General features: G+C 34.8%; 1 protein-coding gene across 1 annotated transcript; it reads right to left on the reverse strand.

Annotated features, from left to right (window-relative positions):
* Positions 1-1,143: 1,143 nt before the first annotated feature.
* On the reverse strand, positions 1,144-3,601 carry LOC119192772 (the record flags this gene model as incomplete). Its single annotated transcript, XM_037446534.1, has 2 exons — positions 1,144-1,407; positions 3,252-3,601. Coding segments are annotated over 2 exons (614 nt in total), but the record flags the coding sequence as incomplete, so codon positions are not given.
* Positions 3,602-12,952: the final 9,351 nt, after the last annotated feature.

The following is a 12,952-nucleotide window of genomic DNA, read 5'->3' on the forward strand; positions in this document are numbered from 1 at the left end:
GTTCTGTGGAATGGTCATCGTGTTTAATGATATAGAAGTAATTCACATATTATTTTAACTTTTTGCTTTTCAATGGATTTGAAATGGGCACGATTGGGATTAAAAATAATTTTCCCCCATCAAATTTTGTTTAACATTATCCAAAGTCCACCGTCTGAGACTATTTTTATTTCTAGAATTTATAAATCTAAATATTATATCAATTTTTGTGAAATTTGATCTAATATAATGAAATGGTACTATAAATTATCGTTTTATTTAGTGGCTATAAAAATTTTGGAAATATTGCTGCTAATTTTTTAAAAATATGTGCACGAGTGATCAAAGCATTTGTTAAAGAAGCAACTGTATGAAATGTATAAGTCTGTCATAAAAATGTCTTGTTGAATTGTGCATTATTACGTCTGTTCTTGGTTCACATAGTTTATAGATTATAAATAAAGCATGTATAACAACAATAACTGTTAAAATTATAAAATAAATATAATATAACGTAAAAAAGGCTAACCTACCAACTACAGTTATGTTGTGGCCGAACAACCATCGGCGTGGGAAAACGCATCAGTGCTCAGCTTTCCCACCTTATTTACACCAGGTATCCAAAAGAAAGAAAATAACCTGGTCATTATTTACTGTCTATATAAATTATTTTAATTGTATTATATTATTGTATGCTTATTTATTTTGTAGAAGTAAACAAGATATGATTTATTTTTTAAATGTTGTCTGTTTTCTGAGTTGAAGTTAAATTGGCATGTTTGGATATATACAATTGGAAGCATGATTCGCACATTCCATAAAAACTAAAATTAGATCATTAAAATTCCTTGCGGTAAGCTAGAAAAAGCAGGCAGCATAAGGCAGAGTGAAGAGAGAGGCAAGTGGAATTAATAATAAGAAATAATCTACGACCACAGAGTGTAGCATTTTAAGCTAGCAATTTGATTCGCTTCCTTTTCGAAGAGACGTGCAAACTGTTAAAAAAGGAGAGAAAAAGAAATACAAGGAATCTTTAAACTAAAATAATTATTTAAAAAGCTTTTTGGATAATTTTACGATGCAAATTCTATGTCTATGGGGATGCATACTTTACGAAAAAGAAGGTTAGAAAGGAAAAAAACGGAGAATTATATCAATACTTACATTTTCTTCATGCGCGGTGTATCTGTGGGAGACTTATTGCGCACCGGAATATCTTCCGAGGAATCAGAACTAGCCTGGCTTGGGGGGCGGTCAGGCTCCGAGGAAGGTCCAGCCGCTTCCAAGAGCCCTTGTTCCTCATCCCCACTGCTGTCAATTCCACGATGACGACGGAGCCAGCCTAAGCTACGCACGCTCTTAAAAGTCGGACGAGAACTTCTAGGCTCATGCACAGCAGCTTTATCGCCGCCCATGGAGAATCCACGCCTACGGATAGCATTTAATATAAATTCAAGTGTTGAATAGATATGGCTTAAGATATCGGACTCTCGTGAAGTTGTGTGTTTGTTTTAATAATAGTTATGTGACGAAAGGAGCTAGATTTGGAAAAGGATTAAGCGCCATTCAGCCTGTTCACCGTCCTATAGAATTAATCGTGTCACCACGGAAATTCAATTCAATCTATAACCTTCAATTCCTAAGCAAATAAGGCATCTATGTGAGCATAGATTAGAGTCTGTGTTGTGTATTTGGTCGGTTTATACATAATATGAACTGTAGAACATTAGAACCGGTATATTTGTCATGCTAACATGTCGGTTCTCTACATCATGCGTTATTATATACACGAATTATTGTTTAATTACTGTTTTAGGATCGCAATGTACAAATTACACTAAACCTTCTGGTTACTATGAAGTGTAAATACAATTTTGACCAACGATAGCATTAGACGTTGCATTTTCGATACAATTATACTCGATTTCCATTTACCAGCTTACGTATTGTTTATTATTTTATCATTCATTTCAATAATCGTAATTTTTATTAGTGTAACTCTCAAGTAATACGACGCAAGCAAGAAAATACAAGATGATATTAAGTAAAACCTGAAGCCTCTGAAATAAATTACAAGAATACGTTAGTTTTTAAAAAATATGTATACACAACTATACTTTATACATATAAACCGATCAAATAAACAAGTCAGACTCTAATCTGTGCTCCTAATGAAAACTAAAGTCGTCATAATAATATTTCTATAGCGAGTAGCATTTACTAAGAAGTTCTAAAATAGGCCATTACAGTCTATAGTGCGGTGCAGTACGAAATTTGATGCAACGATACTTTATGCATACTATTCCTTTTGTTGCAATAATCACTTGGTTTCTTGATACGTTGTTTGCCAACCATCGGAATCCACTTTACTAATATAATAATTATATACCGTGTTTACTCATACTAAGATTTCGTAATGAACACAATACTTTTAGAATGGTAAAAATTGTGTTTTTTTGGTATAAGTGAGTGTACAATGAAATTGGGAGAATATATTAATTAAATTATTAAAATTGAAATAAACTGATTTGCAGAACCACCGCAGACAGTAAATACTTGATAATAAACTAATTATTTGAATCCACAACTGTGATCAACTTAACCCCTGAATAAATTCTAAAATATAAATGGTTCGAATGACTGACATGCTATCTTTTGAATTTATTATGTTGGAAAATTACCGAAATACTTCTAACTTATCGAATATTCTCTAATGTTTCAAATAACTACAAGTACAAGGTACTCTGAGCTGGTCCTGTTGTTATTATTTATGAATAGTGACTGCCTGGCGAAATACATAAAGCTTATTTACTGTCATAAAAAGGCAATTTTTCATCCTAAAAATAAACAAGCCTCGTTCGTACACTGTTCGCAAAGGCGAGATACCCTCTGAATTAGCAATGAGTGTAGAGTTTTAACGAAGTGCTTTGATATAGAATAGACGGCTTGGGTATAATGTTGAATATCTAGAATTGCTTTCATCAAAGTAGCAATTTTAGGCGATTTTTCTTATTTGATTATCCTTACAAATATTGGATAGGTTTTAATAAACAAGCTTCTGTATTAGTAAAACAGTATGAAGAGCTATTAGTACGCCATTACATTTTGTTGATTTTTTTTTGCCATTTTCTGATAGGTAAAAATAACTCATAAATTAAAAATTTTCAAAACTGTAATGACATGAAATGCCTGTTCTACTATTATTTTAAATTCTTATGGATTCTAATCATTCTCAAACAATCAGTTACAAATAAATAAAACTTGTGTCCTACCTTAGCAATTTCTTTCCTGCTATCTTTAATTTACGAGCCCTCGATTCATCAGCTGGCTCAATATCGACCACAACCTCACGGTCCCTCTGCATGGTCCGCTCCAGACTCGCGATATTCTTCTCGATGTAAGTCAACGCGTTTTCTTCATCGCCATCAGACGGAGGGGCGGAGCTGTGAGCGGAACCATGAACAGATCCATGAGCTGACCCATGAGCTGAGCTGTGAGCCGAGCCGTGAGCGGAACCGTGAGCAGAAGTATGGACAGAGGCATGGGTCGAATGTACAGGGGCATGAGACGAGCCAGGAGAAGCACCGTGCACCGCGGGCTGCACCGAGTCGCGGTGGAGCGGCTGCAAGATGGAGCGTCGATGATGTACCCAGATTCGTCGGTTGGCAATAACTCCTTGTACTTCGGAGCCGTGTAGAACACGTCCATCTCAACAAACACCTAAAAATAAAACGTAAGTTAGGAGAATAATATTAAACTATGGATTCATGTACGAGTGACCTTCTCAGTGGTCTTGTTGTATTCGTGCTCGGTGTAATTATGTATCGCTGTCCAGCCAACTTTACGTAATAATTAAACCTACACAGGTATGCCACCGACCCTACAATAAATCAAGCTGCTGGTTATGACTTAGGTTGGGTCGATTAGGAATAAATTGTATTTATTTTGTATCAGTTATTTCATAGTGTTTAAAAATCTTTATTGAAAATAATGGTGTATTATGTCGTGAATATTTATTTTACAATACCTATAAATTCCTAGGTGTGTTAATTTATCTTTTCTTACCCCTGGTTATGTAATTTATAGATGATCGACTATGGTTAAAAGTGAATAATTGCACTTAAATATCCTATTAATACGTACTTAAAATGTGCCAATGTTGTTACCTCTGATGTTAAACAGCTCTTAGTCAAACTCTTCGTACTAACTGGACGCAACTTGTTCGATAAACTATTCAATATAAATAACATTTAAATCTAGTGAGGTTAAAATATCTTATATAACATCATCCAAATAAAACAATTTATACAATTATCTATCCCTGTAATTATAAAGTACATTGATACTGATTAATTTCCGCAAACAAATCTTGAAGGTCTGTTTCAAAAGTTTCAAGCAAATTTGACAGTAATTATCGTATGAAACAGCCATACACAGATAACTAACTTTTGCTCGTGGCTTCGCCTGCGTGTAGGAGTTTTTCGGGATGCATTTTTTCCGATTTATATGATATGCATCAACACAAAATCTTTATAAATTGTAGCGTATGTGTTATTCTGATGTATAACCAATATAGCTGTAAAGTTTCACCGAAATCCGTTCAGTAGTTTGTTCGTGAAAGAGGAACAAACATACATACATCCATGTACCCATCCTCACAAACTTTCGCATTTTTAATATAAGTAGTATAGTAGGCTCCTACATTTATTACCATTTATTTGGGAGCATATATTAGAGTGTAACTTTCGTATTTAGCTAGCTTAAACATTTATGTGACGAATACATTTACTCAGGTTGTCAAACGTGTCCTAAACATACTGTAAGGAAATCGAGTATACACCTGTTGTGTGATCGCTTGCATTTACAACTTAAATACACAAGATCGTCGGGGCCGGAGATTCAGATGGTCTCATAGCTCGACCGCAACAGACTTTGGCGCGGTAAATATTTGAGTACGTCATTATTTTGCCATGTAAATTTGGTATTACGTTGAAGAACGTATGAATATTATATGTATAACATCATAAAAACCTATGAATCTTTGGGTATAATAGGGAAACAGATAATGTAAGTAACAGCTTATTATCATTAAAATAGAATCCTCTATTTACAACGCGTATATTATTATATATATTGTAAAGGAATGTATTTATATTTATAAATCATATGCGAAATTTATTTATCTGATTATGTTTTATTTATTTAGGATCATAAATAGCTGTAAAACAAAATTTAGAAATAATCCCGATATTGGTGTACATATCATTTAACTCAGTTTCATTTTTTGCTTATTGCACTGCTGAGCACGGGCCTCCTCTACTACTGAGAGGATTTAGACCTTAGTCCACCACGCTGGCCTAGTGCGGATTGGTAGACTTCACACACCTTCGAAATTCCTATAGAGAACTTCTCAGATGTGCAGGTTTCCTCACGATGTTTTCCTTCACCGTTAAAGCGAACGATAAATTCACAAAGAATCCACACATGTTTTTTAAAAAGTCAGATTTGTGTGCCCTGAATTTGAACCTGCGGACATTCGTCTTGGCAGTCCGTTCCACACCCAACTAGGCTATCGCTGCTATCGAGTATAGATATGTCTCCAAATAAATGTTAATAAAATGAGAACTATATTTATTAACCGTTTAATATAATATTTTTTTAATAAAATTTACTTGAAACAGTTTAATCACTCGGATAATGTTGTTTATCTTCCTATTAGTGAGTACGGAGTACATTTCTTAATATCCGACCAGTAACCACTGATCTGGTTCCTCTGAAATTGCTGAGATTGGGCACCTCAATGTATAGTTTATTAGTCAGTATATTACCCCATTCTAATATTATCGGGTACAGACAATGACTAAGATATTAAACTAAATCCCACGCAATAAAAATAAAATAACCCACATACAGCAATTGTTCCAGTCCACATTACGGTGTCATTATCCGGAATGATGTATAATATATATACGTATACTCTGTATGAAACTCCATGTCGCAAAGTACCTGAATAGTAACGTGTTCTTCAATTCTGGACTCCAGTGGTTTGAGTTAACCGCATTAGTCGCCAGCAAAAACCATTTTGTAGCTACAAAAGGCATCTCGATGTATCCGATAACTCAATGTCATCCTTAAATTAACGTGTGCACTATGTAGCAACTTAAATGCAAATGGAAAGCGAGCCTTGTACACAAGGTCTGAGAGAAAGTGGGTCATGAGTCTTCAGCCGTTGTATACATTATTACAGTTTTCATTTCAGCCCAATATTAGATTTTAAAACGGCGATTTCAATGCTGTCAAAGCTTTGTGATACTTTTCTGAATATTCAACTCGTGTGTCACGCGTGAATCGTTATAAATTGTTATTTACTGCATCTAAAACCAATCACAATTTTATTGAATAGTTTTGGGCACTCGGGTCAAAATTGACTCCGTCTATGTGAATTTGATTCTAAAAAAAATTGGGGATTATAAGAAATAGTAATTACTAATTAAACTCTAAAGTGTGTTATTATTTTAGATTTGAAGAGTTAATTTGCTTCTTTGTAATTGTTCATCATGATAAAAATACCTAACATGTTTGTCGTTCTTCCCACTATTTTTCATTTTAATGATATTTAAGTAATAATTATGGTATCTTAAACTTTCGTTATTTGAAAGACTTTTTTAAAAGGAAAAAAGGTTAATCAGAGTTCTCTAACACAAGCAATCTTAAGCATTAATGCAGATTATAGTAAAAAAAAATAAATAATTACAAGTTGCTTTTGTGTCTTTACAGTGTAGATTAATTTAGATTATATAGGTATTCCATGAGAACAGTCAAGGTATACATTAGGAATATTATGCGAGTATTTATTATGTAATGTAATTAACAGCCTAGATGCTATTCATTTGTGATATTATGCGAGTCGTCTTAGGAAAATTTTCGCTGTATTAATTATAATAACACAATTTTTTAGAATCAAACGTTATCGAATATAAATTTTACCGCAAAATAAAATATCGTAACATTTGAAAAATAAAAATGCGTTATTAAATCGCAGATCGGGTACAATGTCTGGTATCGGATTTTGCGGTGTTAGGAACAGTAAGTAATATCTTTACAATATTACTCAGTAGGGTTATCTACTAAAATGAGAGTACCAAGCCAAGGGCAATTTATGTGCAATTGTTACACGCGGAATAGAATAAATTTCAAAAATCCGATAGCCGTCGACAGCGACGTACGTTCTACTATTATTTTTATTATGCATTACTTTTCTTTGCGTTTAGCCATATAAAATGTGACTACCTACAATTTATTACATTTAATATTCTACCAAAAATTAAAGTTATTGTTAGCGCAAAAGCGACCTAAATTAAATTGACATCGATCGACTCGACATTATCAACCACTTTTATAAACAAGATTTTAAAAACCTCTTACAACAGCGTGCTATGCTAGCTTATGAGATTAGATTATGTTTGTATTGTATCCGGATTATGTCATTTTTGTTTAAATGACGGCCTCACTTCATACAAGTACAAGACAATTCAAGTCACTCGTTTCTTAATCTGCTGTCAAGTATATTTCAATTTTCCACTAGGTACGTGTAACGTTTTAGCTAAGGTCAGACTTGTATACGCTTTATATAGTTTTACAATTAAGGATAACGATTGCTTTTGGCGTCTATTTTCGACACAAGGATGAACCCGATAAGCTATTCCGGTGACGTCGCTTTCGCAACAAAACTTTTACAGTACATCGGCTCTGGCATTGTAAAATATTTAGTTTGTGCTTCTATTCGTGCTTTTTTACAGCTGTTAAAGACCTAAACAAACACTGCTACACTACACACCCTTTACTGCGCAAAAGGCCATAAAAATAATTATCTGCCCTTAGATAAAATGATTTGTGGGATAAAGTAACTCAAACAAATAGAAATTACAAGTGTATTAATAAAACAAATAAATCATTAGACATAGAATCATTATTGAAATAATTGAAGGATAAATTTGTAAACTAATGAATTTCCAAATAACAGTTTTATTAATGACAAGCTTTTGCTCCCGGCTTAAAGTCAAACTTGAAATTATCTCCATACCAAATTTCATTGAAATCCGTTGGGTAGTTTTTGAGTTTATCGCGTTCAGACAGGCAGACTGATGCGACGGGGGACATTGTCTTATAATATATTTTGCTCGCGACTTCGCCCGCGTAAAGGACTTTTTGGGATAAAAATCCCGCTTTATATTCTCCGGATAGAAAGTAGCCTATGGCCTTCCCAGGGTCTCAAATTATCTCCGTTCCAAATTTTATCGAAATCCGTTGGGTATTTTTCAGGTAATAGGGTTGTAGATTATAGAAAACAGGGTTCTTTGAGAAACTATAAAAAACGTAATAATCTAAATGGGCTACCATGTTCCCGTCATAAACATAACATTACATCTTATACCAATAAATTTTCACAGCCATATATGTACCTCCGGCACCTTATATTATTATTCTCTCGGTGATCTGTGACTGTGTCCTTGATGCTGTTGATTGATATTGATTTTGTATGAGAAGTAAACTAAAGTAAAACCAGCTTATAATTATAAATAATAATGTTTAATAGGCCGTTGGGGTAAAATGGGAAGCTGTGATAGCGTGTTTGCGACTTTTTTCAAGAATTCTACAGGAATTATCATATTAAAGTCATTCACTAGACTATATTTTATTAAATAAAATAAAAAGGAAATATTATTTTATTTCCTTAAACATAACAGTAAATGTTTTATAAGGCTTTAAAAGGGTACTTACTATACTTTTAAGAAATATGTGAGAAAGGTAAGGATTTCACAGGTATAGTTCGTACTATTCTTTAAAATCAATATAAAGGGATTCTTAACTACACGAATGGCTCATTTTCCGATCTACATATTGCCTCGCAGTCCCGCTGGCCTAATGGCAAACTACTTAGTGGCTCGAGGACGCGTCGCCAGTTCGTTACTGGCACCAACCACATGCGCACACGCATCTTTCGAATTCCCGCGTGATACCACTTAAGTACCCAAATGTATCTTTTTACTTTTAATTCTTTATAGAGCTGTGCATTAAATAATTATTATGTGTCAAGTGACATATTCGTCAATATCGGAAAAATATAGCGGGACTTTTATTCCGGAAAACTTTATCCTGGAAAACCTTTTTCACGTAGGCGAAGTCGCGAACAAATGCTGGTATACGTATATTCTTATGGTATTTTTGGAGTTAATAGTAGGTAAGTAGAAAAGAAAGCTTTAATAAATGGCTAGAATTTAATTACAACTATTGGATCCGGCGAATTTCGTACCGCCTATATTGACATTAATATTTATACGATACTAACAACCACCCCTCTACTTACATTTAAACTTTATTTAAGTTTGGAATTACGAAGAACATGCGTTTAATTCTTAACCACCGGCTTCAATACAAAGAAAGAAACTATTGGTTTACTTCTAATTGCTTTCACAGACCACTTCGATCACATAAGGAACAAATTAAAAGCTTTAGTACAGTACATGCGGATTCATTTAATAATAATTGACAGGAGTATTGATAGCACTGCGAAAATGTATTATTCATTAAGTGGGCTATATTTTGCGTATATCCCAGGATATTTATGGGTCTTTGTTTCAGTCTTTGTACCCGTTATGCATAATAAACGGTCTGAAAAGTGATCTATATCTGCTTTCAATATTTCTCATATTCATTTTACTGTTACGATGCGTGAATATTATACTTGATGTGTTGTATCTTGTTGTGTTTATAATGCCTGTTTGTTTCGTGCCTTAATTTAGGCACCGTACAGATGCTATTAATTTGTTGCAGGAAAATATTTGTAGGGAATGAAACAACTAGCAGTTTTACAATATTTCTTTGTAAACAATTTAATCTAGTTCTCGGGCATAGACAGACACTCAAATAGACAGACAGACTCGTTAAACTTCAAACATATCTTTTGCGCCTGGGGTTTTAAAGGTTGAGGTCGGTCGCGCACTCCTTTTTGTGCTGTTATGCAGTTCTTTTCTAAAGGGTTTTTTTTTTTATTTGGGAATAATTTTTAATAGGCAATCGTCTAGCGTGTAGAATAGGAGAAGACTGGCGGGGAGCAAAGGGAGCCTGTATATATTATATATGGGAAGGATGAGAAAGAAATAGGAAAGAACAAGATAAGCAAGATACATTATAAATAACTTTAACATTGCACTCTTTTACCCTAATCGCTGATGTCCCCAAACATCATCTCCCAGTGACCGTCCTGAGCCGAGGCCGTAACCCTTTAGAGGGTCGCCCTCAGCATGGTCACTTAATGTAAGGGTTCGAGTGCCTAAAGCATTCACCCGAAAGTCCGGTGTGTTTGTAAAAGCCGGCCCTGCCAGGCTAACAAACGTATAGTCAGTCCTAAAAAAAAAACTCTTTTATGACATTTATATGCAGAGTGTAGCGAGCACCGCTTTCATAGGCATTGTCGCCGTAATTTCAATTTGAATTGTGAATCCCCCTTAGCCGAATTTTACGGTGGCCAATCTCAGCGGAGATTAGCAACGTATAAAGTAGGTATTATAGTGCCCTTAGTGTGTGCGGAATACACAGGCGCACTCTCTATTTCTTTGCTCTCATAGTCCTGTGAGATGGCAATCCGACATGACCGAAGAGAGGTCAGGTGCAGGACCAACGGCTTTACGTGGTTTTCAAGGCATGGGGGTATCATACCGTCAACTTTCGGACTCCAAGGCGCGACTAAGCAATTTTAAGATGGAAAACCTAGTCACTATTATTTTTGGTCCGACTCGGGATTCGAGCCTTGGACCTCAGAGCGCTACTCGAACTCATACTGCGTAAGCATTGCAACTATTCCACCGCAGCAGTCATTTCAATTCAAATTGTACCTACTTATGACTTGAATTCTTTAATATTTTTTATTCTTTACAATTCCTTACCTTATTATTACTACCTTTTTAAACTTATGTAAAAATCTTCAAATTTTGCGTGGCTTTTAAACAACTCACAGCTCGTCTTTTGTATGAATGCATTTTATATGTTGTGATGTTTCGTAAGCATAAAAATGACTATTTGATTAAGTTTGTTCCTTTGGTAGTGATAATTTAATTGTCACGAAAAGCGCACGTGGTACGAACCAAAAATCAATACATGGTATAAAAGTCCTCGCTAGGTCGTAAATTTTTTAGCCTAGTTCTTATTAACAACATCTCAGAAGGTGAATCATGAAGGTGTTGTTCATATAGAAAAACTAATATACTGTAATAAAGATGCCAAAAAAAAAAGTTGTTGCGCACATGCGGTCTATGCTGCCTAAATCTTAAGATATAATAAAAGAAGGTACTACTAAATTGTAGTTCTTCATAAAACCTCGAAAAAAGCCTACGATGGCGTATCCTGTCTATCCGGGGCTGTTTCAGAATATAGACAAGCTACTACGACGGAACCCGGAATTGATGCGCACAAATTAATTCAGTGTGCGACCATCGTGTCCGACAAAAATAATTTAATCGTTTGAAAATATTATGTCGTCAGAGAAAGTGCTACATTAGTCATTACAATAGAATTTGAAAATGTATTCCAAGTTTATTTTAATTTGCTTGATTACTTTGATTAAGCCCCGTTACAGCCTTCCAAATTGCTGGTACAGATCAAGACACTCTGTGAATAAAATTCCTGCCATATATAAAACACTTCATCGAAGATCATATATATTAATATCTAACTTTAAAAGTACCCCCCGGGACAATTCTTGTGCGTTTGGTCTCCACACCAAATGCACGCCCATGCACGGTCACATTTGCCGCGACCCTAGGCGCACAAGCGTGCTCAATGTGAACTTAGCAACCAAGAGGCATACCTCTTGGTGGCTAAGTTCCCATTGAGGTCTGTCTAAGGGTTCGTGAACATTTCCCTGCCCTTCCTACCAACCATCCGAAAGACTCCTATTCCTTCCTCTTCTCTTCTTTCCCTCTATCCCCTCCCTCCTCCAGGCTAAGATCGTTAGCTGGGGTACACCGTTAACAGGGTACCCCGGTGATAACAACGGCAGTTCCCAAACAAAAAACTTTGAAAGTACAATAAGATATTTCTATATGTATTACATTTAACGCGGGATTTTTATAAAAAATAATGGATTGATACTGAGCCGAAACAATAATAATACGTACAAATTAAACATGATGCAACACAAAGATAATTTTAAATAACCTAGAAGGTAAAAACATAATATGTGTTTGTCCTTTATTATAAGTAATATTTTGATCCAAGCGTCCTTGCGTTGGGGACCGAACTTTGGATTAAGGAGATGAAAATTTTCTCTAGCGGTATTTTTGTGTGGATAATTATTAATATATTTAAATTTAGTATTAATTTTGCTATTTTTTATAGATTTTTCCATAATGGGCCTCGATAATCGTATATGTTAAGATCTCTTACTCAATGAGAACATTCTCAGTAGCCCAGACACATTACATCTGCTGTAAGTTGCAGGCTATATAATGCTGCAATATCAGTTCAAGGTTGCTTTATCTTGGGAATACCACCGAACGAACTGAGCTAATCTTCAAATACCTAAACAGATATTCATAAATTAAAATACATCATATTTTACTCATTATTAAAGCAAACTGTATTTACAAAACGCCTGAGACGCCACGGTTACCTCCTAAACTGGGGCAAATCTGAGGAAACCCGGATGGATGGGAATGGTTAATCGCACTAAAACGGCGAAATTACTTTGGCGTAGCGCGAAGGTTCGCGAGTTATTTTGTTAGGAAAAGTACTTCCAAATACGATTACGAAGAAATTTATATAATATTTGACATAATCATTCGCCATTTTTATTTTCCAGAATTTTTTCATCTCAGGAATTCATACACGGTCGAGACGCATGATGTTTAAGAAAAAATATGAAAGAGAAATGATTGTAGGGTCGCATTACTCTAATAATTTATATTAATCACAT

The sequence above is a fragment of the Manduca sexta genome, unplaced genomic scaffold, assembly GCF_014839805.1.
Source record: "Manduca sexta isolate Smith_Timp_Sample1 unplaced genomic scaffold, JHU_Msex_v1.0 HiC_scaffold_3141, whole genome shotgun sequence".
NCBI classification, from domain to species: domain Eukaryota; kingdom Metazoa; phylum Arthropoda; class Insecta; order Lepidoptera; family Sphingidae; genus Manduca; species Manduca sexta.